Source organism: Morchella sextelata (genome assembly GCF_020137385.1).
Source record: "Morchella sextelata strain SCLS chromosome Unknown scls_18, whole genome shotgun sequence".
NCBI lineage: Eukaryota > Fungi > Ascomycota > Pezizomycetes > Pezizales > Morchellaceae > Morchella > Morchella sextelata.
Window position 1 is genome coordinate 27,181 of NW_025408633.1, and position 26,837 is coordinate 54,017.

The following is a 26,837-nucleotide window of genomic DNA, read 5'->3' on the forward strand; positions in this document are numbered from 1 at the left end:
GAGAAATGACATATCTCAGCGGACTCGGGCGCTGGATCCATCAAAAAACACGAATAAAAACGAAACAAAAATAAAAGGTAAGAGGAAACTACCCTTCCTAATCCTGTCCCTAATCATTTTCTTCCGTCCCCTCTTCCAGGTCCGCCTCCACCTCCACCGACTCGTACCATTTCGAGAGTTGAGATTTCTTTGCAAATTGTAGGATGAGGTCCGTTTTCAGGTTTGTAAACATCCAGTTTTCTCAGGTCATCGCTCCGGGGATTTTTTCTATCAGGGGGGCGCGGATTCGAGCCCACGCTGGGCATTCCATGAGTGTATGTTTCGTTGAGTTTTCCATACCACACTGGCATGGTTCGGGGTCTGTATGTTCTGCATGTTTATCTATTCAGGTGGTTTGGCATCGGATTCAGAATACCTTCTTTGCTTCTGTAAGGGTGAGTTCCGCAATCTTGGGAGGGGGCCGGAGTTCCCCCCGATGGTGGTAGTTAGGTATTGGTTGTATATTCCCTTCTTCTAACAGATGGTCGCATAGTAGTTTGTTTTGGTTCCACTTGTCTCTCATATTTCCGGGGGTTTGGTATGGGAGTAAGAGAGAGGCGATTCGGTGCAGGCCTGTCCCTTTGATATTTGCTTCTCTGTATGGGAGGGGCTCGATCAGGGATTCATTGTTGGGGTGGGTTGCGTCGGTGCAGAGTATTCTGGTTCCGTATTTTCTTGAACGATATGTCAGGAGGTATTCTAGGGGGGGTTGGCCTGCTTCACGGAGGAGTTTAGATCTCTTGGTCCCTCGTGGTAGGCCTGTGATGACCCGGGCAGCTTCTTGTATAGTGGTTCGAGGGATCTTATAATGTGGTCTGCGCCAGTCCACCAAGCCTCAGATCCGTAGAGCAGACTTGGAAGGAAGCCTTGTGTTACTAGGTGGTGGATTGTCTTAACTGTTATGCCTGGCAGGCAGGCAGTGTTCCGGATTTGGTGGAGGGCTTTAAGGCCTTTTGCGATTGCTGCTTCGATATGGGGCCGGAAGGAGAGGGTCGAATCTATCCAGACTCCTATATATTTCAGCCTCTCCTTGGGGTATATAGTGGTGTTGTTGATTTTGACTGGAAGTCGAGGTTGTTGTATGGATGATGTAGTGGGCCGGAAGAAGATCAGGTCAGATTTCTCTGGGTCGTATTTGATTTGGAGTGGGTCGGCTTTTATCAGTCTATTTCTCATTCGTTCCTCCATTCTTTTGATAATGAAACCTGGTGTTTTGGATATTTGCACCAGCGCATCATCATCGATATATGTAGTGTCCATCTCTTTCGGGCTGTTTGTTGGGTCCAGGATTACTCCGGCATAGATCATAAATAGTACCGGGGACATGGGGCTACCTTGCGGGACTCCCGACTCATAGGGCTGTGGTTCCTCTAGTTCATGGTTAAATTGGAACTGTAGTTTTCTGCCGGTGTTGAATTCCTTACACCATTCTGTTAGGTATGTGGAGAATTTTTGCTGGTGCATGATTTCTGCGAGGAGTAGGTGGTCTACGCAGTTAAATGCTCCCTGGATATCATTGGTTAGGATCGCTGGTCTGTCCCGCCGGGCGACTCCGGTGCTGTTTTTCAATAGTAGGTTTTGTTGTACTGGCGTTAGGGTTCTTAAAAGGGCGCCGATTGCTGAGATGGTTGGTCTTCCTGCAAATTGATTCGCTGAGAGTGTGCCTAGGATTTCTCCAGCGGTGCAGAGTCTTTGAGCCACAATTTTTTCCAGAATTTTGCTGAAGCATTGTAGGAGGGAGATGGGCCGATAGGCTTTTGCTTCGTGATAGTTTGCCTTGCCGGGTTTCGGGATCGGGATGCATTTTGTTATTTTCCATTCCGCTGGATTTACTCCGTGCCGAAGCATGGCGGAGAACATGTATTGGATCAGAGTTGTGTTTGCCTTAATTATCGCTTTGATGAAGGTATAGGGAATGCCATCCGGGCCGGTCGCCGAGTGCACTGTGCAGGAGTCAATTGCTTTTTTGAGTTCTTCGGGGGTGACTATGTCAAAAGTGTCGCGAAGGTCAAAAGAGGGGGGTCTAATGTTTAGAGGGGGATGGTCGGGGGACGTCCGTTTTGAGGGGAAGAGTTGGGCTCTTAGAGCTTGACACTTCCCCGCAAACGTTTCTTCACCTTGTATGGTTGGTATGATTGTGTCTCTTCTCCTTCCTGCATTTAGGATTTTCCAGACCTCACTACCTTTCGCTTCGTTCATCGTCTTTTCCCGCTAGTCCGCTTTTGCTTTCCAGATCATGACTGTCCATTCTCTGCATGCCTTCCAGTACTGCTCCACATGGTTGGGTTTCTTTATACTTCTCGCCTTCCTTTCTGCCGAGTTTACCTTTGCCTTCATCTGTTTCAGTTCATCTAACCACCAGGAGTTGGCTCTTACGCCCTCCTTTGAGAGTAGTGTTACTATATTGATTGTTGACTTGACCAGTTCTAGGAAGAATTCTACCGTTTGTTCCGTATGTTCCTTGGTTTCCCATGCCTCTGCAGGGAGGGAAAGATTTGATATGTGGTTATCCAATAGCTTCCAGTCTGTTTGTCGCCACATTCGCCTTGGTACAAATGGTGGTTTTTCCAAATGTAAATGGACAGAGGTTCTCCCGTGGTCTGAGCCCGCTCCGTAGGGCTCAGTGCCCCATCGTAGGTTGTGGTCAAGTGTTGAGCCTTTTACAAATTTGAGGTCGATGATTGTAGGCCTTTTCCCTCTGTCTCTGGGGAAATGCGTGTAGACGCCTGGTTCATTCAGGAGGGTCAGTTTCTGTCAGGTTATCCATTGTTTTAGCCGTGCACCGTTGGCGCGGTCTGCTCGAATGTTATTCCTGTATTCATGTGAGGTTACTCCGTACCACATTTGATGGTGGCAGTTGAAGTCTCCCATTACTAGGCAATTGTCGAGGGTTTGGATTGTGTTTGCTATTTGAGCAAAGGGGCCACTTCGCCCTGGGGAGTATATATTTAGGATTTGGGTTTTCTTGTTCTGGATTTCTACCGTGATCGATACTATGAAATTATCATGTGTGTAGTGGTGTTTTGATTTGAGGTTGGCATGTTTGCGGACATATTTTGCGCATTTTGTGTTCGTGTTGCTGGCTGTAAAAAGATAAAAGAGATTTGATTCTGGTGGGTATCCCTCTGTTGAGGTCCATGGTTCTTGTAGTAATAGGAAAAATATACTAGAGTCTGTTTCAGCTTCCTCCACCACCGCCTTGGTGATTATTTTGCTCCGTGCACAGTTAAGTTGTTGTGCGAGCGCGGTGGTTCGGGGCCTAGGCATTATTTGTCATATGTTGATCGTCTTCGGGAACTGGTGTGACTCCGACCGGGGCGGTAGCTTGCACTTGGATTATTGGAAGTAACTCTTGAACGGGTGCGGCCGGTGGGTCTTGGGCGGGTGAGGCAGTCTCCTTTCCTTTGTTGAGGAATCGGCGTTTGACCCTTTCGGGGCATGCTGGGTCAGAGACCTTATGGATTCCTTTGCAGTTCAGACATCTGATTGGGGTGTGGGTGCATTTATATCCTCCCTGGCATTCATTGCATGGGTGGAAGCTGGTGAGGTGATCTCCGGGGCAATGGCCGCATTTCCCATTGTTTTTGCATTTCTCCTGACGGTGGCCGTATTCGAGGCAGTTCGCACACTGGGTGTCTGGGAAGGTTGGGAGGAAGGAGTCGATATGGCAGCTTCGGTTGAAGAGAGATAGGAATTTAACTCCTAGTGTTTCCATTGTGATTTATCCTGGGAGCGCGATGACCATTGATGAGTGGGTTTTCTCCATTCGAGTCTCTGCTCTGGAGATCCAGCGGGGAACCTGGACAAGTTGGAAGTTCTCTCCATAGTTGCTTCTGATTTCGGATGCTACCAATTGTCCTGCCTCGATGCCCTCCCCGATCGTTGTGGGGATTCCGTGGAGAAGGAACTTTGACCATTTGGAGTTTGCGCGGATGTTGGTGACCGGTACTTGTAGGGTGAGGAGGGCCTCCTCGGTTTCTTTGGCATATTCCATTGCCTTTGTTGCTGGGGTGATGAATTTTGTTTCCAGGATGAAGTTATCCTTGGCTGTTCTTCTTGTTGAGATGAAGTGGCAGGATTCGTCCTGAATTCTTGCATTGACAAGGGTCCTGATCTCGGAGAGGTTGACGTCGGATGGGGCAGTAGTTTCAACAATGATCTCTCTGTTGATTTTGGTGTACTCTGGTTTGAAGAGGGGGTCCACTTTTGGCTTTGCCGGCTTCTTTCTTCTTTCGACAACCTGGAATTTTCCTTGGGCAGGACCGGCTGCCGATGCCACGGCGGCCCAGGTGCCTGCTTTCCATCCACGAGGTGGGGCTTGTGGTGGTGCTTGGGGGGGTGGGGGTGGGGGGACCTAAGGAGCTGCCTTTGGTGCTGCTGTTTGGGGAGCCTCTGGAGGGGCCATTCTCTGTCTTTGTTGCGGTTACGTTTGTTGTGGTTGTTGTTGCTGTCGTTGTTGTTGCTGCAGTTGGGGCTTGTTGAGGAGGGAATGGATCGCCGAGTGCATATTGGTGATCATCATTGTCTGTGCCTCGATTTGATGTTTCAGTGATTTCACTGTTCTCCGCAGTGTAATCGATTGCTCTTTGAGGATTTCAATCCTGTCGGAGGGTGGGCAGATCCGGCTGGTTGCATGTCTGATGGCACAGGTGATGTAATTTAGGTCTGTCTGGGTGTGAGTAGTATGGGGGACAGTGCTGGGATAGAGATAGTCAATTCTCGGTTGGTAGGGGTCGTTGTAGTCGGATTCTGTTGCAAAGGTTGTGGAAAATTCCTGTTCCTGTGCCTCGGGTGGGGTTGGGTCGGGATTTTGGGTGTTCCTGTTCTGTGGGGGGGCTGTCCCTTGTGGGATATATTGGGTGAAAAAGGACTGGAGTGAAGCTTGCTGCGACATGACTGAATGTCCGGTTCTTCCAGCGGCGTAGGTTGATGTTTCAGATAAGTTTCTTTTCCTTCCTTTCGGGAGGTCAAGACTGGAGAATTCTTCGCTAGAAGCCAATTTTCATAGAGTTTCTTTCACTTGGAACAAACAAAGGTGACCGTTCGGTCGGGGACAAGGAGGCTCAGCCTGGTATGGTATACCAGGGTAAACCAAAGTAATGAGAAATAAAAGGTAGAGCAGGTAAAGTATACGATAATAAAATGTTTTTCGAAGCGAGATTTATTGTCAGAAAGTTTTGCGAGCCAAAGGCGAGCTGGTAGAATACAGAGAGAGAGAGAGAATCTTATATTGCTTAGAAGCCGAAGCTTATCGCACACCTAACTACTCGACTACAACCTCTACCGACTAATCCAAAGATGAAACAAAGTACAACAACTAACTACCGCAGCTACGAGAACTACGTACATGATAAGAAAAACAGTGCACGAAGAGGGCGCGAATAACAAGTAGTACAGGTAAGCAGAATCTGAGCGACAACAAAGAACCCTCTCCGTGGTAAGAAAGAACCCCAGACTTCTCCGTCAACTACATTAGCGAGCACAATCCTAAACATGGTGTTCAACCGAAACGGTATCATTACCAACGTCCCCGGTGTCATATCTGTGGACGAACCTTAACAGGACTGGGAAACCACGCACACGAAGGCAGGAAAGGCCAACCGCAACAGCGTCAGGGGTGAAACCGAGGGGGGATGGGTCGAATATGGGCCCTCGAGCATCTGCTTGTCGGGCAGCGAGGGAGTAAGGAGTGGTGACTATAGTGGGGAGGGGGCACGGCGTGGAAGCTGGCCATTATGGTAACCTTCCTGAAGTCAAGTAAGTGTTTGTGGTCACATTCGAGAGTGCCGACCGTAGTGTTGAGGGGTGGTCTCGGAGACCGGTTGAGTTTAGGGGTGAGGGGAGTGGGCCGCCTCGGTTAAGGTATGTATGGTCGCAATCGAAAGTGCCGACCGTAATAAGGGGTGGTCTCGGAGACCGGTTGGGTTGGGGTGAGGGGAGCGGGCCACCTCGGTTAAGGATGGGTTGCCTGGTTGAGGCCGAAAGAGAGGGGTAAGGTTAAGGCTCACAGGAGCTCGCGCTTGAAGGGAGGGGCTACTTTCATGGATCGACTAGTGGATATACGGGGTTATGAAGAGTCGGATTAGTCAGAAAGGTTCTTCTGGGTTCTACCGGGTTCTGTTGATCATTAATGTATGAGTTATGTTGTATTTATCCTCGCTGAGATTTCCTTGAGTATATTAAGGGGGTTTGTTTGTATTTCTCGTTCTTTTTCTTCTTCTTCTTCCTTTACGCAACGTCTTCTGTATCTACGCTGTCTATTGCTATACAATATTATCGTCCTCTTCTTTCTTTAAGAAGACCACTGCCTCGCTTCCTCCTTGTCTCGTCGAACCTTACCAACGCTAGAGTCCCGTAGTACCCTTATTGCGAATTCCCATACCGTCCCCTATTACACTCTTCGTACCCTGCGGAATACTCGCTACTCCCCCCCTTGAGAAAAACTAATCCCACTGCTAGTAGAATTGGACCTATGGTCTTTTGAGAAGTAGTAATCAGTCAAAATATTATAGCTTCTCTTTTAACATCTTGTGGTTGTATAAAGTACTAGTATTCCATGCTTTATCGCGTCTCAAACTGTCTCAGAATGTGCCGAATTTGTTGCTTTGGTACCAGTAACCTCTCTAGAAAATCAAGTCAGGATTGGGTATATGGCTTATAAAGGATTCAAACCTTCCTATCTTCCTGCATAAGTACTGCTTATCTTCCTATTCATATATCAACATCTTCCTCAAAACCTAATACTTTATATATGCTTCGACACCAACTACTTACTTGAATCCAAATATGAATATATTTTTACCAAGCTCTAGATTTTAACCCCTATACCAACACTACTACATACTCCTAAACAAAACCAAACAGATATCAAAATAGCAGCAAATCGATTCTAAAATTGAGATCAAATAAAAAGCTCAGCTTTTGCATGAGGGTGCACCGAAGAGAATTCACATATTTTTGTTCTTTCATAAAAGCAGCTCTGTAGTCACTGGAGTATGTGTAGGCAATCAGGTTTGAATAAATATTTGGGCAGGCAGTTACAGAAAAAAAAATAGGAACCGGAGTGGATACGGAAGTATGCAGGTCGCTAACAAAGGTTTATACAGAATTGGGTAGAAGGATAAAAAATATAACAATGGTACGGAAACGTCGTCATATGTAATATATCAATTTGCAGTTTAATCTCATTCTAGAAGCAAAGGCTGCTAATGAAACCTGCCAACCGGGCTAATGATGATAGCGTAAACATCAGGAAAAAATGTGTTTCGATAGGACGAATCGGTCAGCCTATATATACAAATTATTATTCCACGCCTATAACCTTGTTTGTTGCTAACAAAACCTCGTCCCGCTACTGCTAAAATTTGGAAAATCCTCCTTTAGTAACTCGTGAGCATCCGAAATATTACCTTTCATATTTTAACGAATAGTTGGCGTCCAAAATATGATATCTCATCTTTTGATGCCTGATCACCTCCGAAAATATAATAAATCGTCGCTCATCTGGCAAAGTTCTAGCAATAGTCCCGACCTTGGTAGCAAACTCCCAAATTACATCATATCTGAGCCGTTATCAACATTCCAAGGATTCTTGCTTACTTACACACCTGATTATCTGACTGTCTTATTCTCGACATCTACATCAACACCTACCTCGTACCTACTTCGATACCTACCTACTACCTGAATGAAACTTAACTCCTACTAGCAGTGATACCTAACTTCTAACAGCAGCGATGCCTGAATAGGTATATACTTACCTTTTGATTTTGATGAGTGTACTGACACCGCTACATACTGCTAAAAATCCCAAATTCTCAATAATTTCACCAAAATCACTTTTGGTTTCTATTGTTAATATATATTTGCGGCTTCAATCTGCTGAAATATTTACGGAATATACACTCTTTTTATTTTTTTTTTATTGAATTATACGTCGGGGAATAATTGAATTAATGAAAACATTCGCGGCCAAACTTTTCAGTTGAGGGTAAACTCTGTTTGAGTTATGCGAACTATAAGGCGGTGAAGATTTGAATGGGAATAACGGTTAATGAAATTGGCAATACTGCAAAAGCTTTCGGATTCAATTTGGAACTTTTTATTACTTTGGATTTATTGATATTACTCCGGTATTTATAAAAATGTTTTTAACAAGTAATATTTACTACATCAGCAAACGGTACCAACTTGACCGAAGGCACGGGAGACATGGAAGATCTCCGGAGATACCCGCCAAACTTTAATTCTCTGTAGTGGTTTAAGCACCAGACTAGTGATCTGGAGACTTGTCAATGGTTCGGGAGGTTCTCCCGAACGCTTTGGGCGTTATCAGGATGCTATACGAGATTTGTACTAGTGTCTGATGATAGCAGATACAGATTTTTGAAAGCCTCAGCAAGCCATCCCGAGAACGAGTGACATCTCTGATACTCTCTGGAGGACGATTCTTATCCCCTGTTCCTATTCCATACCGGCAGTGATACTATAGTAAGATAATCACATATACGTATTCACAGAAACACACTCCTCACAATCTCCTGAGCTAGTAGGAAAACTGTTTACCCTATCCTAAACCCTCCCGAGGGATCAGAAAGGTGTACTAAACTGTCCTGGCCCAATAAAAAAACTATTCACCCCTTCCCATTCAATGCCGAGGTCGTGTCGAGCCCTCCTATACTCTACTGAGCTATTAAGAAAAGTATTCAACCCAACTCACAAGTTTCCGAAAGATAAGCGAGCCGTCCAATGCTCTCCTGAGCCATTAAAAAAAAAATTCAACCCCTCTCACACCCTCCTGACATATAGGGAGCCGTCTCATTCTCTCCTGAGCACCCAGCCGCTCTCCTGACATCCCAGGAGAACCTCCGAACAGACTCTAACAAGGCTCAGTGGGACTTAGTAACCCAAACCCAAACACATAGTAATATATTAGCATACAAAATTTCTGATGGAGCGTAGAGACAATGTATTTATTTATCCATATCCACGAAAGGAATTCCTACCGCTTATTCCTCCTATGCCCTTGGTTAGGCTTCAGAAGGCATTGGTATAATATCTACTGCCTCACTTAGCCCCTCTACCCTATCACCTAGCCATAGTGACAAATCAATGTTGTCCACGTTGCTATGCTCGACCGTAGCTCTGTCTCCCTGAGCCTTGCGATGGGCTTTTGCAGCCCTCCACGCCATGATATCTACTGCCAATGCCTCATAATCTTCCTTCTGCCCCACCTTCGATATCAACTGCCTGGGCCCTCGTACTTCCTCAACGTATATAGTAATGTTATTAGTACATTCACCACCATGTATAGTTGCATCGTGATGTTGATCTTCTCTTCAATCGTTTCTCGTATCACTTCCAGAGTGCCCACTTAGTTCTGTACACTTCTCTTCTTCCATATATCTATCATCTGAGAATACGTTCCTTGACATTGACAATTCAGCAGGAGCCTTTCACAGAGCTGGAGACGCCTTAAACATGATATCCATATTCTGTCTTGGGTTGAAGTGCACACCTTCTAGGTAATCTCCAGTCGTCCAACATCAGAGAACAAACTAGATTCCGGTACAGATCAGGCATATGAATGCCAGAGAAATACCATCGACGAAATCAGGATCCTTTGCATCACGTATCTTGCCGCCTTTGTAATACTTCAGAAATATCACGTCCAGGATTTCTGGAGCCCAGAAGTATCAACGGCCTCCCTGAAGTCTGTCAGAGCCTTCTAAAATGCTAACCAAAGACAAGAAATCTTTAACGAATAGTTGTCAGGGTCATTGATGAGACGGTCCTTTTCGAGTAGATAATTGACTTTGGTGGCCCATTTCTCAGCTGTAAGAAGCTCATTCATCCCATACAGGATGAACTTCGCTATATAGTCTTTGACAGCATAAATAAGGTCTGATCTCACTCGTGAAGATACAATTTGAACCTAGTCGTATAAGCAAGGGCTCCCTGAGCCTTATGGAATGCTTTAAACCTACTCACACCTGTTCTATTACTTTTAGTCAGATTTAAAGTGGTATGAAAATGATCGCTTGCTTCTGCCTAAAATTTTCGAATATTAACCATAAGAGAGTCAGGTTGTGGCCAAGGTTCCTCAAGCAGTGTATAACACCCGAGAAGCTCTCCGATGTGTTTAATTATTAGCTTGTATTCTGGCAACTTGCTATACGACCTGCCAACTGACTCCGGCCCAGGTGTTCCATGCACGGATGGGAAACCATGATATTGGGTAGCCGGAGGGGTACGATATGACTGTGAAGCCGCTGGTGTATGATAAAGCTTATGCTCATATCGTAAGGTGCTTAACGAACCAACCGAGGAATTTGGAGATGTAAAGATTGCTCTCTCGAAAGCTTGCCCGACCCTCAGGGGGTGCTGTTGCATCGTCGGTTTGGGTGGATTAACTGCATCACGATTGCCATACTTGTACGATAAGTATAGACAAATCAAAGAGTATAGTGGGCACATACCTGCGTTATTTTCACCGGTACAGACAAAGAAGCAATTGCTTCTTCTACTGGCCTACTTGATATCTTACGGGAGGCCACAAGATCCCTAACGGAGACTACAGGAGCCTCCACTGCTCATTTTCTGAGCCGTGATCCCTATTTTGAGGGAGCCTGGAAATGTCTTCGTTCTGGGGGAGTCTGAGATAGTATTCATCCTGAGGGGGGCGTTTGTAATGACCGGTTAGATAGTGGTGGTAGTGGAGAGAGCCTACATTCAGAGAGGGGACTAGGTATTAATCGGGGCGGAGCTAAGATTGGTGGTGGAGGTGGGAGAATCTCATCTCCAGGTTCCTCCTCAGCATTGTCATCCACATAGTCATAGTCATCTTCATATATCTACAGGGCAGCGTCGTCCTCCTCTGAATGATCGTCAAGTCTGATCCACCCACGTAAGGAGTATTCCACCACTGCTTGGACCTCAGGATAGCTATCAAAACTCTCTACAAAGCTCAGTGGGCCGTTACCAAAATCTGTATCCACCTCTGTTGTCGATCCAGAAACTATAGAGTTTATAGAATCGAAAGAGCTGGCCGCACTGGAAACACTCATTGCACCCCGTAAGCGTTTATTAACAGAAGACGAAATTGAAGCACGCTGACTGGGTCTATCGGGAACTGAGCGTTTCTGTTATTTTGGTCTGGGAGGCATGCTTGCCGTGGTGGTAGTTGAGCAGAATATGCATCCCCAAAACCTTGACAAAGGCCCTCGGGGCCTCTACTATATCATACCCGAAAAGCACTGGTAACTGCCTCGAGGAATCAACTCCGCTGTCAATAATGGGTACTTTTAGTTTATTGCGGGCGGCTTCGATTTCTTTTTTGTATTTGAGGACTTTGGTAGCTGCGGTTGTGAATATTGATTCTAGGATATAGTTATCTTTGTTCGTTTTCTGGTTGGTGATGACTTGGCAGTCAGGATCTTGGATTTTGGAGTTGATTTTGGTTCTGACATCGGGGGGGGGGGGGGGTGATTAGCGGATCCCTGCTTGTCTCCGAGTCGATAACAAGTTCCCCATTGATTTTTGTGATTTCTGCTTTAAACAGTGGGTCATCTTTAGGTTTTTGTTTCTGCTTGTTGGTGACTGTTGTGAATTCAGTCCCTGTATCTTGGCCGGCGGCGACAGCTTATGATTCGTGTTCGCTGCTGAATTAGATTGGGCAGGGGGCACAGATATTTCAAGTTTCTTGCCTTTGTGTGATGGGGTGAGTCGGCTTGCAGCTGGGGCTGGGGGGGCTATGATCGGTCTGTAGTGGTTGGAATCGTTCTGTTGGGTCTGGTTCATTGAGGAGGTTTGGTGTTGTAGCCAGTGGAGTTTCTCGTTTATTATGTCAAGATTCTTAGTTATTTCGAACATTTGTTTTGCTGGGATGTCGAGGGTGTGTTTCAGAGCCCCATTTTGCTGGAAAATGAGTTATTGCTGGCAGTGTTATCGTGGTTGATCTGGTTGATGTTTTGTTTGATCCGTTCAATAGCGATGGTGACGGCGTTACTAACTACCCATAACATATAGTTCAGGTCTATCCTGGCGTTTGATTCCTGCAGGACAATCCTTGAGTAGATGTAGTAATATCGGGGTGTGTATTGTTCATTGTATGGGGCGTGTTCTGCGAAGATGAAGAATGGTTCATTGTTGAGTTGGATTTGTTCAATGATAGTAGATTGAGTTGATTGAACTTGTTGGGTTTCGGTGAAACGTGGTGGTGCGAAAATCCCTGAGGGTAGGGTTTTCACGAAAGAGAAGTTCAGGAAGCCTTGCTGGGATGTGACAGATATCCTGGATTGGTTGAGGGCAGGGGAGACTTGTGAAAGTCTTCTTTTCCTGCCTGCAGTGCTCGGTGGGGTAGAGGAGCGTAAGGGTGTTGGGTATAGCAGGTTATAAGTTTTTGCTAGTGTCACGAAGGTTGTTTTCCTTTGTTAAGCAAGGGGTTTGGGACAGATAAGAGATCACAATTCAGGGACCAGAGTGTCAATAACTTAGCGTACAAACAGATTTGCGATAAGATTTTAGTATATTGTACGGTCTATTGACATAGAGGATCCTGTTTGCAAAACGTTTTTATCGGTTTTGTTAGGATTGTAAGTTGTCGATGTTATATATTAGAAGTTACTTTATGAGTATATTTAAAAAATTTCTTTAGGTTTCGTGGTTAGCGGCTCTCACATAAAACTGATATATTTCAAAAGAATTAAGTTTGTGGATCGGAAAAATATAATCCAGTGAGTTACCAGAAGTAATCCATTTGATTAGTAATTTTGACCAACCCTAACAAGGGGATATGCAAAACCAGACTGCAACAATACACAATATGGAATGTCGGTCATGGATCGTCACTCACATATTGGGTTGCAGGTATTGCACATAGCGTTGTTTGAGATTGAAATCCGAATTAGTGTTAGAAGACACACCGGGCGGTAACCTGGAGGTCAGAATCCGAGTTGGCGTAAGAAGACACAGCGGAGACAAGAAGTGGGATTCGCCCGATGCGGTAACCCGCAGTTCGAAATCCGAAATTTATGTATTCCATCGAAGCAGAGGATGGGGAAACGCGGCATCATTGAATTTCGTACGCCGTCATGATCGTGGGCTCGAGACGGTGCGTTCGGTGCCATGCAGTCATCGATCGTTGTACCCGTCCGGTGAGTGGTGGTGCCGGGAGTGAAGCAGGATGGGTCGCCAAGACTCACAGTGAGTTACCCTACTCAACAGCCCCCAACCACCACCTCCACCCCCGCAATCACGACCACGACCCCCTGTACGCGTATACCTGATGATGGGAATGGACTCGGGTCGTCCTGTTTGACCCATAGCCACGGAGCCCGGAATTGTGGGGCAACGGTTCCCGGGTAACCCGAAAATCCTGTCCGACATTCCACTACTAGAACCCTAACTAACCTTCTTTATCTTTAACTTGATTGCTTTCAGGCGTCAGCAGTTCTGTAGGCCGTCATGATTTGAGGGAGCAGTGTCTCGATATGGTGGCAGTGGCGTGCAAATACCTGTCGTTGTATGCCCTATTCTTTCCAGAATCGCTGCATCATTTGGTGCAAAATCACTGCCTGTTTGTTGCATGATTTGGAGTACAATCTTTGCATAGGCGATGCATGATTTGGAGCAGGAGCGCTGCCTGTTTCGTGCATAAATCGCTGCAGCCTTGGTGCTTCATTGGGTGGTAGCGGAGGTGTCAATTTCGTGCATTTGGAGGTGCTAGATTTGTTGGCGGGGAGCCGGTGGTAGAGGTACGGCCTGTGGAGCTGCGGCCTGTGAAAGTGCACACTGGGGAGGTGCGCGCTGTAGCCGAGAGGGTACTGAAGCCTTGCGAATTTGTATGTGTTGTGCGCGCAAACCTGCGTTGGGTCGGAACGCAATGCATCCATACAGGTAGAACAACCACCTCACGACGCTTGTTCTAAGAGCCAAAAGCAAGTCAACCGTACGTCCCCTATATATCAAAAGGAGAAGTGCCTGAAGGGGACTGTACGGCACGTAGAACTGCATACTATAGGGGTCTCCCTGTTTTTGGTGATGGGGGGCTAACCTTAACCCTGAGTTCACCCCATCAGAAATGGGTATAATGCCAAAGAATCAACTTCTACAAACAGAATGTCCAGCTCATGTTGCAACAAACAGTGAACTCAGAACCGCTACATGCTGTGAGCTCAAAATTACTGACCTCAGAAATATTGACCTAACTCTCATTAACAATAAATAAATGGTTAGTAACAGGATATCATTTCTATCCATCTGATAATACGATATCACACACACCCACCTGATCGTGATGAATTACCCCCTTCCACCTGGTTTATGCTATGTCAGTTAGTTTCTCCTACCGGTTAGCGCATAGCTGGTACGTATTGTAAATACCTACAATTGCTTGCAGATTCAGTACTTGATTACCTGGAGGGTTTGGCAGTTATGTAGGATATACTGGATTGATTTGGCAGGAGAGAATGGTAACCATCAGCAGGTTTCATGCCCTATTATTTTTAAATCTTCAAAGATTGGAGGCTTAATTGGATCGTGGAGGACATTTCGAGCTGATGCCTCAATTGCTGCAAAATCAATCCAGATTTGTTGCACATTTGGTGGCGATGCAGGCACACAATTCACTGCAGAGGGTGGTGCTGGATTTGGTGGTGAATGCTTAGTGTCAGACATTCATGTTGGAGAGCAAATGGTGGGGGTGGTATTGAAGTGGGCTTACGTTCGGTTGCAGATTTGCATGTTCGAGAATTTGTACGGTGGGAGTTGCGGAAGGGCTTGCGGAACTGTTTGGAGAACCGGATTTGTATATGGAGTAGGTGAATTTCAATGGTTTGCACATCTGTAGTAGAGATGCCATGATGGGGTACGACCGTGACTTCGATCATGTAGAAAAATAAAAAATAGAAACGCACGAGTTATGATAGGACTTGTTCGAGAGGAAGATAGAGTTTGTTTGTTTGATTGTTTTTGTAGTCTAGGAATTTAATAATTTTAAGGGGTCTTCTCGCTAGTAAAGATCCACTGATGATGGGAGCCCAACCTGGAGCAACACCGGTTTTTTATAGAAGTCCGGTACCTTTATTCAGGTTTTTTGTTCTGACTGGCAATCTGCCTGTCGATAGTGGGGGGCACAGCGACTATTTCCTACAGAGCGGAGTTAGGAGTATTGCTACCACACCTCGGAGTATCTGCTATCCGAGTCAAATCAAGCAATCTCTGCCAGGAGCTGGTCGCCTCCTAAAAACTAACAGGAACAACCGACCAAACAACAATTACTTATTCAATTGATTTGGGTGTTTATAAAGCGAAGTTTTGCTTTAGTAGCTTGGGTCACACTCTCACTCCCCAAAGGTGCACCGGGGTCAAATAGGAGGGTTCCGGCGGTTTGACGCTCCAGGGGTTATTTTTGGGGTCCAAAACATACTTTTTTTCCAACGTTTTCACAACTCCGCCAATGATTCTCAAACAGATCGAGATACCGACCGGATCACCTCCGTCATGCTGGAGCATATCCTCTGGGCTTTCGCTTGCACCTGTAGGTTTGACTTGTAAGATTCCTTACTCGCTAAAATCCCTACCTTCCATACCAACAGAGGTAGAGGCTCACCTGCCCTTGCCTTCATCCGTCGATGAAGAACAAGCTGCGGTTACCCTAGGGTCTTTTTAGCTTAACTGGTAGAACAGGTACTTTTGTAACAGCCTTATCGCGGCCCTGTTACAACATTCAAGCTTGTCTGCAGTCCGAATCCAATTCATACATGCAGATAGGTATTATATGGTCATTCTAGCACCTGTGGTATTATCAAACTTGAATCAGGTGTTGTACGCTCGATGCACCACCTGGAGCAGTTCCCAATTAGATACCGTACCATGGTTCCAGTACTGGTAGCATTGTTTAGATCGCAACTATATGGTCGTTACAGAACTTGAAAATACACAATTTGTGTCACTGCTAACCTCAACATTGAGCTCACTTCCCTAAATTTGCAGACACACACTTGTCAAATGAGTCCTGTACGGGGCGATTTTGCAGAGGCAGAGTTGTCAAATACCTCCCGTACGAGAGGATTATGTAAAGGTAGAGTTGTCAAATACCTCCTGTACGAGAGGACTTTGTAGAGGTAGAGTTGTAAAATACCTCCCGTACGGGGTGATTTTGCAGAGTCAACTGCCTGCACCTACATCCCGTACGGGGTGAATTTTCAGGGAATTTTCTCCGCACACCTCCGTACGGGAGGATTTTGCAGAGTCAACTGTGTGCACATGGCTCTCGTACTGGGTATGCACATGGGTATGCACCTGGCTCTTGTACGGGGCCATTTTGCAGAGTCAGAGTTGCGAAATACCTCCCTCATGGGGCGACTGACTGGTCAATGCGTTGACACCCCTCTGTCCTACGCCACTTTTGCTAAATCAATCATCATCGGTCTCCTCCACACGCTACGATTTGCAAAAAGCTCGCTATCAGTTTCTACTGTATGGGGCTTCTAGAACAAACGCCGCCCTGACCCAATCCCATACGGGCAGTTGGCGGAGCAAAGTTCTTACAATCTCTACCGTATGCCATCTTTAGCATGGTCGGTTTCATTGAGTACCTCCTGTATGCCGCCTTCAGCAGAGACGGTGGCCTGGACACTTCACTGTACGGTACTTTGTAGATATGTAGTGGAATTGAGTTCCTCCCACACGCCGCCCTTAGCAGAGGTTGTACCTTGAGAATCTCCCCGTGCAGGATCTTTTGGCAGAGGTAGTGCCTTGGGAATGTTCCCGTACACTACCTTTTACCACAGTCAGCGCTATCGGATACCTCCCACACGGGGATTTTCAGCAGAACCAGTGCCTTCGGATACCTCCCGTACGATACCTTTTGGCAGAAACAGTGCCATCGCATGCCTTCCATACGGGACTTATTAGCCGGATCAGTGTCATTGGATACCCCCCATACGATATGCCTTTTACGATTTTGCGAGATTTGACCATTTTAGGCCTAAAATCTAGCCTTAAGCCGAACCCCACACCACCCAGAACGGGTATAATTCGGATCTGATTGTACCCTTGCCGAAGGTCAAGTTTGGTGTACCACTTGGCTTTGGATAGGCGGTGGAGAGTTTCCTGGATGAGTGGCAGCGGGTAGCGGTTTTTGACAGTGAGTTCGTTGAGGCCACGATAATCGACAAAGAGGCGGAGTGTTCCATCGGCCTTTTTAACAAATAGCACAGGGGCACCGGCAGGCGAAGAGCTGGCCTGAATGAAGCATTTTTGGAGGTTGTCCTGTATGTATCCTTTAAGCACAATGAGTTCCTCGCGGGATATACCATAAAGTGGCCCAAAAGAGGGCTCTTTCCCTTCATTGAGCGGTATCTTATGATCATAGGGGCGGCGAGGCGGCATCTCGTGAGCGAATTTTTCGTCCATCATCTCGTGAAACCTCTTATACTGGGTGGGGGCTCGGGTTCTCCAGTCTTCTTTAGGGGCCTCACCCATTGTTTGATCTATTTCCTCAATAGTTGTACTAAAGATTTGGAGTTTGTCCCTTCTAGCAAAGCGACAAAGAGCAGCTGAACTGACGAGGTGGAAATAGGGTGGTGGTGCAACCCCTCTAATGGGAACGTGTATCGCGGAAGAGTTGCACTTGCGTTTGCAGTATTCGGAGTCGAACAGTATGCTATTGTCTTTAAACCGTAATGTGGCGCTGTGCAATTGAAGGCAGGGGATTCCGAGGACGAGTGGGTACGAGCCGAGTTTGGTAACGAAGAAGGGGGTGATTTCATGGTGGGAGTCAATTGATAGCGGCAGATAGCAGAGGTGGGTAATCTGTCTGGAAGATATGGGCCGTCCGTCGATGGCTTAAAGAGTGCGGGGTGATTTAAGAGAGAGAAATGGGAAGTTGTTATAGCGCGCGAATGTTTCATCAATGAATGCGAATCCGGAGCAACCGGTATCAATCAATGCGTGAGTCTGAATGGATATTTAATTTTTTATAATTTTACAAGAAGCAGCAAAATGATCCCCATCCAATTTATCCTCCACAGACGATACCGAGAAGCCAGAGATAGAAAACGCAGACAAAGGAGAGACATTGGAAGGTCTCGGGCAGGGGCCATTAATCAAGCCCGGGACTACTGAAAACCCGACTCGGAGGAGGCGGGACTAGCGAGGGGTGAAACAGCGGGATTGATGGCCGTATGACCGGGTGCGAGGAGGGTGCCTCTCATAACCGGTTGGTTACCGCGCGGGCGATTGGCAGAGGGGCAGTTGTCAAAGATATGACCGGAGTTAGCGCAGTACATACAGAGATTGTTGTCCCTTCGCCATTGTTTTTCGGCGGCAGAGGTTTTGCGTTGTCCATTGACAAAAGTGTATCGTTGTTCGATGGCAGGGCGTTGAGTGGGACGGCTTTGGAGAGCGGAGAGGTCCATTGGGGTGAGGCCTCCGGCGGTATGAGATGGGTGTGCAACAGCAGCGGGGGCGGTAAATTGTTCCATCGTATTCCGAATGGCCCGTTGTTCAGCTTTACGGCCCCGAACCTGCTTGTCAATGGTCATCAACATGGTGGCATAGGCCTCGACGGTGTTAGGCTTGTCTGTCCGGTAGGTCATAGCGTCCTTCAGGTCTTCCGATAGTCCTTCGACCAGGGCATCGATCTTGGCTCCTTCGTTGTAGTCCAGGTATGCCACAATACGGAGCAATTGCGACTAATAGGTGGCGAAGTCCCCTTTGCCTTGCTTGAGGGCAACGAGTTGGTGACGGGCGGTACCCCGGGGGTCTGGATCTCCAAACGAGGCTTCCAGGTGGGCAACGAAGGCAGTGACGGAGGAGAAGGGGGCGGCAGGGTTAGCGTTAACGAGTGGAACGACCTGATCAAGGGCCCTTCCTTCCAAGCGACTGACGGTATAAATAACCTTTGCTGCCTCGTCTCGGAACCGATCATGGTTGACTTCAAGTTTCATTCGAAGTTGGGTGATGAATCTGGGGAGCTTGGTACGGGTGGCATCGAATTTTTCGGGGTCTGGAAACTTTTCGGACCTGAAGGCGGGGACAGTAGCAGGTGGGGGAGCAGTGGCAACGGGGATGGCGACGGTAGGGGCGGGGGTAGCACAGGCGATATTGAGGTCGAGATTGAGCCAGGTTATCCGCTCCTCGAGGTTGTCAATGGTTTCATTGCCGGCGGTGAATTGTGTATGAAGGGTATCCCTCTGGAAGCGGACGAGCTGGACGAGGGCGGCGATGTTGTTGAATAATTCCAAAGAGTCGGCCTCGTCCTGCTGCCTGAATCCTTCTACATCGTTGGGTGGGGCCGGTACAGGTGGGTCGGGGGTGGATATGTCGTATGGTGTGGATGACGACGCAACGTAATCTCAAGGGGGCGAGTAGCGAGTATTCCGCAGGGTACGAAGAGTGTAATAGGGGACGGTATGGGGACTCGCACTAGGGGGTCCTAAGGGTTTCTAGCGTTGGTAAGGGTCAACGGGATAAGGAGGAAGCGAGGCGTTGGTCTTCTTGAATAAAGAAGAGGACGATAATATTGTACAGCAATAGACAACGTAGATACAGAAGACGTTGCGTAAAGAAAGAAGAAGGAAAAGAACGAAAAGTACAAACAACCCCCCTTAATATACTCAAGGAAATCCCAGCGATGACAAATCCAACATGACTCATACATTAACGACCAACAGAACCCGGTAGAACCCAATAGAACCTTTCTGACTAATCCAACTCTTCGTAACCCCGTATATCCACTAGTCGATCCATGAAAGCGACGAGGAAGGTGACGGAGGAAAAGAAGTCAGCAGGATTAGTGTTAACAAGTTGTATGACCTGATCAAGGGCTCTTTCCTCCAAACAGGTGACCGCATGGATAACCTTTGCTGTCCCATTGCGGAAACGATTATGGTTGACTTTGCGCTTCATTCGGAGTTGGGTAACAAATCCGGAGATTTTGGTCCGGATGCCATCGAACTTTTCAGGGAACGTTTCAGACCCAACGGTGGAGACAGTGGTTGATACAGTAGCAGCGAAAATGGGGACAGGAACATTGGAGGCGGGGGTGGTGTGGTCAGTTGGGGGTGGACATAGCGTATGGTTCGGAATACGACTCAACGTAATCCTAGGGAGTTGGGTAGCGAGTATTCCGCAGGGTACGGGAGATGGTCATAGGGGCTGGTAGGTTAATCAGGGAGAGGGAATGGAGAAACTTACAGTAGTTTAGGACTAGCGGTGTTAAGGTCGGAGAAGTGAGATGGCCTTCTTATAAACGAAGAGAAAATAGTACTGGAATAGCAATAGCCAGCGTGGATTACCTAAGCCTTTCCATACCAAAAGAAAGAGAAGAAAAGAGAGGGAAAGAGAATAGAATCGAGGGCAAAACCCCTTAATACACATAAAGAAAGCTTAGCAATCACAAATCCAACGTGACTCATACCCTTAAAATCGACGGAATCTTCTAGAAATCCATATAATTTTGCTGATCAATTCCTCCCTTTGTAACCTACTATATTATTCAATCGGTCCATGAAATCGAACAAGGTTTTAGGATCTGAATTGGGTTACACTGATTACGCTCAAGCCATTGAGTGCTATACTGACCGCCAGTCAGCTCAAATATGAAATTCTCAATCAAAAGCACCCACAATCCTAATTCTAAAGACTTGGGGGAATTCGGGCGCATACTGTTAATAGATAGGTGAGGTGGAACAGATGTTATCTTGCGGACATCATCAAATTCCTACCCGTTTACAAAAATACAAAATATCAGGATACACGTTATGAAGACTGTTATCAATTAAATCAATGAGTTTTAGAGAGAAGTGCTGAATATTGTTCACTCTCAAATTCAGAATATAATCATAGATTGTATATATTTCAGAATGGATTGGAAAGCCGCAACCTAGTGTTTTGAGAAGATATTTTGCAAACCGTAATTCAGTATTCAATCCATTCAATATTGATCCAGAACATGGTATATCAATCAAGCCATCAAATACATTGAGTATCAATTCCAGTATTTTACTGTGCCAATAAATATTCATAGCTTTCAAACCTTCATAAACGATTGTAACAAATGAGAATTTGAATTTCTGATACACTCGTTGTGCTGATACATACCTATCAAAGGATTGTAAATAATACAAAAGGTTCTGTTTGTCAATAACTGTTAAATTTGCTGTTCTGATAAGAACGTATAAGTATGAACCAATTATTAATGATATCAACCAATTTCACTGCTAATTACTGATTCGAATATTTTTCTGACAGGTATCGACTCCAATTTAGTGTTGAAATATTATATAGAAAGCTTTTCTTATCGGTATACACTTTACTTGCCATTCCGATTTCTATGCATACGTATCAAGCGATTGCCTAAAATCCTCACAAATTTTATTTACTATTCCTGATTTACATTCTGTCACAACAAGTGTGCATACAAATCGAATCATAGCAAACCATACCAACAAATCTCAATTACAAACTCTGATGCACTTTCTGTTTCGATTGATATTTAGACCTCTCAAGCTATCACAAACAGTAGTAACCAATTTCACCATTAGTATTTGCTTTACATGCTGTCCTAGTAGACATGCATATCTATCCTGCGATTCAATATTGCTCAGTAGTGTCTTGAACAATAATACGATACAGCCCGAAGACTGGTAATTGCAACCTTTATGGTTACGTATCGGAATTAGAATGTAGGACAGAATGTAAAAATATGGCATTGCAACATCGGTTATGTATGGTAATTACTCATGTATAAGGGATGACTCATAGTTGGAACAAGGAGGCTTAGCGCTAGGATTATATAATCAGGGGATCATGTGGTACTAAGAACTATCTGTATATAAGGAGCAACAAACACCCACAGTTGTTGCTGGAACTCAGCGGCGAAATAGTATCTTCTTTGCACTATAAACATAGTCTTCACAAAGGTCACGTGTTCAAACCCTCCTCAAGTCGTCTATTCTCCCACACTCTAATTCACAGGTTATGAGCCCGGGTTCTGCCAAATAGAATCCGCACTACACCATCGCCACCTCGCCTAACTCATCAACACTTCATACAACATCATGTCTTCTGGTAGAGAATCGTCATCCAAGGCTCCTGAGACTAAACCCTCAGAGACAACAGCCACCAGTAACATTCGTCTCAAGTTTGATGGACTTCCTGAACTACAAGGAGAATCCAACTACCAAACTTGAGCGAGTGCCTGGAAGATAACATTCGATGCTGTAGATTGGTGGGAAGCGTTGAGCATCGAGAACCCTAATGAGAATGACACTGAACTCAGCAAAACCGAGATAAAGAAGGCTCTTAAATAAATGCACAGCCTTCTCATCTCTGCTGTATGCGAAGAAATACAACCAACAGTCATCTCCGCCGAAAATGAATTCCACGCATGGAAGGCGCTCAAAGATCTCTACGATCTTGTCTCACCCAACACCACGATCACCCTCCTCAGCCGCGTCCTAGACACGAAGATGCAAGAAGGTGGATCACTGACCGAGCATCTCGCAACCTTCGATGCGAACTGGAATACTGTCAATTCCAGATGCCAAAGCGCAGACCACAAACTCACTGAGGCTCTCCTACCCCTCATCAAATCCGACGAAGCCATGGCGGCATTCCTCCTAAGCTCGCTACCCAAATCGATGAGCAACGTTGTCGACAACATCTAGACTAAACAGGGTGTTACCTACGAAGACGTACGCCAACGGCTACAGAACCTGGATGAGGTAGCGCCTCAAATAGGGAACAAAGCGCTCCATACCAGGAGTACCACAAGCGACAAGGAATGCACCTGGTTCAAGAAAAGGGAACAGCCTTACAAAGGCCACGAGTACACGGAGTGCAGAAAGCTCAAAGAACAGAACAAGAACAGGAAGGGAAGGAGAAAGGACAACTCGGCATCGGTTGTAGTAAATGACTCTACAACCACTATCTGTATGGTACGCCACGACATCTACCAACCCCTTACTTGGATCCTTGATTCTAGAGCAACCTCTCACATCACACCCTTCCAAGTCCAACTCATCAACATCCGACCTCACACCGGCAACGTCCGAACAGCTGATGGAACCAACCACGCTGTCACCGGAATGGGAAGTGTTAGTTTCAGCTGCCATCTTCCCGATGGAAGTAGATCTTACATTCTCCTCACCGATGTGCTGTTGGTCCCAACCTTGGAAAATGTGAGATTGGTCTCCGAAACCGTGCTCGACAAAAAGGGATTTAGAACGGAGTCAGGAGGAGGAAGCAAGTTGGTTACAAAAGAAAAGAAAGGAATAATCTGTGCAAAATTGGAGAAGGGACTTTGGAATGTACAAGTAGTTAGCAATACAGTTCGTTTGACCACTTACGATGAATGGCATCAGGCGTTAGGCCACCCTGCGACACTAGAAAACTTGTATCACGACATTCAAAGGCAGCCTCCCAAACCAGAAAGTTTCCACTGCAGTCAATGAGCAATATCAAAAAGCGTACATAAGAAACCTGCACCAATTAGTACTAGATCCAAACAACCATTCGAACTAATCCACTCAGCTCTATCTGGAAAGTTTAGTATACAGTCACAAGAGAAAGCTCAGTACTATATGTCCTTCATCGATGATTACACCCGCTTCGCATGGATATATCTCCTGAAACAGAAAGAAGACGCAAAGAATGCCATCAAGGACTACGTTACCAGAATCGAGAAACAGTATAGTACAACAATACTGAGATTCAGAACGGATGGTGGCGGTGAATACATCAATAAGGACATAACGAACTACTTCGAGACACAAGGAATAGTTCATGAACAGACTCCCCCATACACTCCCGAATCTAATGGAGTTGCAGAACGATTCAACAGGACGGTAACCACAATAGTCAGGTGCATGATCATGGACCATCCTAAGTCGTTATGGGGAGAAGTATACGCAACAGCTGTCTACCACAAAAACAGGCTACCTCACAGTACGCTTAAGGCAAAGACCCCCTTTGAAGCCCTGAAAGGAACCAAGCCAAGTATACAACACCTTCAACCATTCGGCAAAAAATGCTATGTCCACATCCCAGAAAACTCTAGGCCAGCAGGAAGCAAACTAGCACCCCGAGCATATGAAGGAATCATAGTTGGATACTCAGACAGTAGTAAAATATACCGTATCTGGATAGGAACACAACATAGGGTAATTGAAAGTCGGGACGTCACATTCCCCCCTCCTGAATCAGGGAAAGTCTCAGTGGAACTCGAGTTCATCCCCAGCCTGAAACCAGATACGGCAAATGCACCATCAGACGACGGATACGAATCAGAAGACAGGTCTGATCCAGAACCTGAATCGTCAGCAATCGAAGAAAACCTGAAGGAAGACCAAGTAGACTGGAAGTTGGGTTGACGTGGCTCACTCTCGGACATAATCTTACAGGATCTGATAAACAAGACACCAATCAAAAACTACCAGGAGATTTCCCGGCATCACCGGAATGAAAGAAAGTCTAACCACCAACAACGCCAAAAAGAGAAAAGCAACCTGAAATATCAGATCCACCACCAGCTCCGAGACGATCGAATCGTGTCCGTAAGAAAATGGATTATGAACTTGATAAGGAAATAAGAAGGAAGGAATACAACAACAAGGTAATACAACTACAGGAGCAACAAAAAGGGTACATTGAATCAATTAGAGAGAACGGTCCAATGGATGAAGGTGAACAACAAGCTATGATTAAAGAATTCAAAGCCGACATCATCAAAGCCAGAAAGGATCTGGACCTAGAATACCAAGATGTATCCAATGAACCTGCGATCTACCATTTAAACCTTGTAACCGAACCTTCAACCTATAATCAAGCCATGAACAGCGACCATCAACATCTATGGAAAAAGACGATACAGACTGAGAAAGACGCCCTTGACAAAGCCCATACTTGGGACATTGTCAACCGACCAACCAACCGAGCAGTAGTCAAAGGAAAGTGGGTATTCAAAGTGAAACACAATGCTGACGGAACAATGGAGCGGTACAAAGCAAGGTACGTTGCCAAAGGCTTCACCCAAGTACAGTACCAAGACTACGATGAGACCTTCACCCCCGTTGCACGATATGATTCACTACGACTCCTACTGGCACTAGCTGCACACAACGGTTGGACACCACAACAAATGGACGTTAAGTCAGTCTTCCTATATAGCGTACTCAAGGAGGAAATCTACATGAAACTGCCTGAAGGCTACAGGCAGGACAATAAGGTTTGTAAACTTCGAAAATGCATATACGGACTAAAGCAATCACCCCGTGAATGGTATGCTTGCCTAGCAGACTCCCTTCAACGGAAAGGATTCGTACCAGCCAAATTCGACCCATGTGTCTTCATACATAAGAACCACTATCTATACATATTGGTGTATGTAGATGATATAATGATATTCGGACCCGACTCCCCATTCAGAAAAAAAATCAGACAACTACTCAAGGCAGATTTCGAATGTACGGATCTCGGTAACTCGAAGTTCATACTGGGAATAGAAATAACAGTAACCAACAACGGTATCACGCTATCACAACATGCATACATCAACAAGATCCTGGATAAATTTAGAATGAGTAACTGCAAACCAGTTGGCACACCACTCAAACCTAACCTCAACCTTCACAAAGGCGAACCGGAAAACCAAATCGAGAAACCAAGTGAGTACCAATCCATAATAGGATCACTGATGTACGCGAGTATAGCTACCAGACCTGATATCATCCATGCCATTACCCCTCTCTCTCAGTACTCCTCATGCCCAACCGAGGACCACCTACGAGCAGCCAAGCGAACTCTCCGACACCTCAACGGAATCAAAGACTGGAACTTGTTCTACCCGAACGGGAATACTAGAACACTCGACGGATTCTCAGACAGTTCCTACGCTTCAGACCTAGATGACAGAAAATCGTTCTCAGGATACGTGTTCAGACTAGGGAAGTCAGCTATCAGCTGGAGAAGCCGGAAGCAGAAATCAGTTGCAGTCTCAACAACAGAAGCCGAATACATGGCCCTGTCCCTCGCAGCTCGACAACTGGTATGGATTCTTAATGCCTTGTACGAACTCCAACAACAATACCGGTACTTCATACACGCCGACAACACAGGTTCTATTGAACTCTGTCGGAACCCACGCATCCACGACCGGTCCAAGCACATCGACGTTCACTACCACTACACACGTGAACAACTCGAAGCCGGAACCTTCGAAATCCTCTACGTCCCTACCGAAGACAATGTCGCGGACATAATGACCAAAGGACTACCAAAACCAGCTCACCAAAAATTGTCAGAATTGATACGATGTGGCAAGTGAGGGGAAGTGTAAAAATATGGCATTGCGACATCGGTTATGTATGGTAATTACTCATGTATAAGGGATGACTCATAGGTGGAACAAGAAGGCTTAGCGCTAGGATTATGTCATCAGGGGATCACATGGTACTAAGAACTATCTGTATATAAGGAGCAACAAACTCCCACAGTTGTTGCTGGAACTCAGCGGCGAAATAGTATCTTCTTTGCACTATAAACATAGTCCTCACAAAGGTCACGTGTTCAAACCCTCCTCAAGTCGTCTATTCTCCGACACTCTAATTCACACAGAATACTGAAGTGTCACTTTTCTATCTGTTTTTCTTCAGGTCGTTGTGATTCTATTGGTACAAAATTCAATTTTTGGTCAAAATGTAACAAATCAATATGTATTTGGTGGTGGTTGAAACCAGCTCGTGGGTAGTTAGGATTACGAGAGTTCAAATCTGATTTGGTGGTGGCTGGAA

General features: G+C 45.9%; 5 protein-coding genes across 5 annotated transcripts; 2 read left to right on the forward strand and 3 right to left on the reverse strand.

Annotated features, from left to right (window-relative positions):
• Positions 1-406: 406 nt before the first annotated feature.
• H6S33_004532 (uncharacterized protein) lies at positions 407-4,933 on the reverse strand (the record flags this gene model as incomplete). The annotated part of the gene is made up of 8 exons (XM_044836310.1): positions 407-713; positions 809-2,241; positions 2,299-2,765; positions 2,823-3,298; positions 3,390-3,710; positions 3,774-4,332; positions 4,394-4,413; positions 4,467-4,933. 8 exons carry the CDS (start codon positions 4,931-4,933, stop codon positions 407-409), a joined length of 4,050 nt encoding a protein of 1,349 aa, XP_044690505.1.
• A 5,959-nt stretch (positions 4,934-10,892) lies between these two features.
• H6S33_004533 (uncharacterized protein) lies at positions 10,893-11,105 on the reverse strand (the record flags this gene model as incomplete). The annotated part of the gene is made up of 1 exon (XM_044836321.1): positions 10,893-11,105. One exon carries the CDS (start codon positions 11,103-11,105, stop codon positions 10,893-10,895), a length of 213 nt encoding a protein of 70 aa, XP_044690506.1.
• A 7,056-nt stretch (positions 11,106-18,161) lies between these two features.
• H6S33_004534 (uncharacterized protein) lies at positions 18,162-19,953 on the reverse strand (the record flags this gene model as incomplete). The annotated part of the gene is made up of 3 exons (XM_044836332.1): positions 18,162-18,737; positions 18,780-19,399; positions 19,770-19,953. The coding sequence occupies 3 exons, from the start codon at positions 19,951-19,953 to the stop codon at positions 18,162-18,164; spliced, it is 1,380 nt and encodes a 459-aa protein (XP_044690507.1).
• Positions 19,954-22,358: 2,405 nt separating this feature from the next.
• H6S33_004535 (uncharacterized protein) lies at positions 22,359-24,419 on the forward strand (the record flags this gene model as incomplete). The annotated part of the gene is made up of 3 exons (XM_044836343.1): positions 22,359-22,697; positions 22,761-23,481; positions 23,581-24,419. 3 exons carry the CDS (start codon positions 22,359-22,361, stop codon positions 24,417-24,419), a joined length of 1,899 nt encoding a protein of 632 aa, XP_044690508.1.
• Positions 24,420-24,610: 191 nt separating this feature from the next.
• H6S33_004536 (uncharacterized protein) lies at positions 24,611-26,371 on the forward strand (the record flags this gene model as incomplete). The annotated part of the gene is made up of 1 exon (XM_044835966.1): positions 24,611-26,371. The coding sequence occupies one exon, from the start codon at positions 24,611-24,613 to the stop codon at positions 26,369-26,371; it is 1,761 nt and encodes a 586-aa protein (XP_044690509.1).
• Between the last annotated feature and the right edge of the window lie 466 nt (positions 26,372-26,837).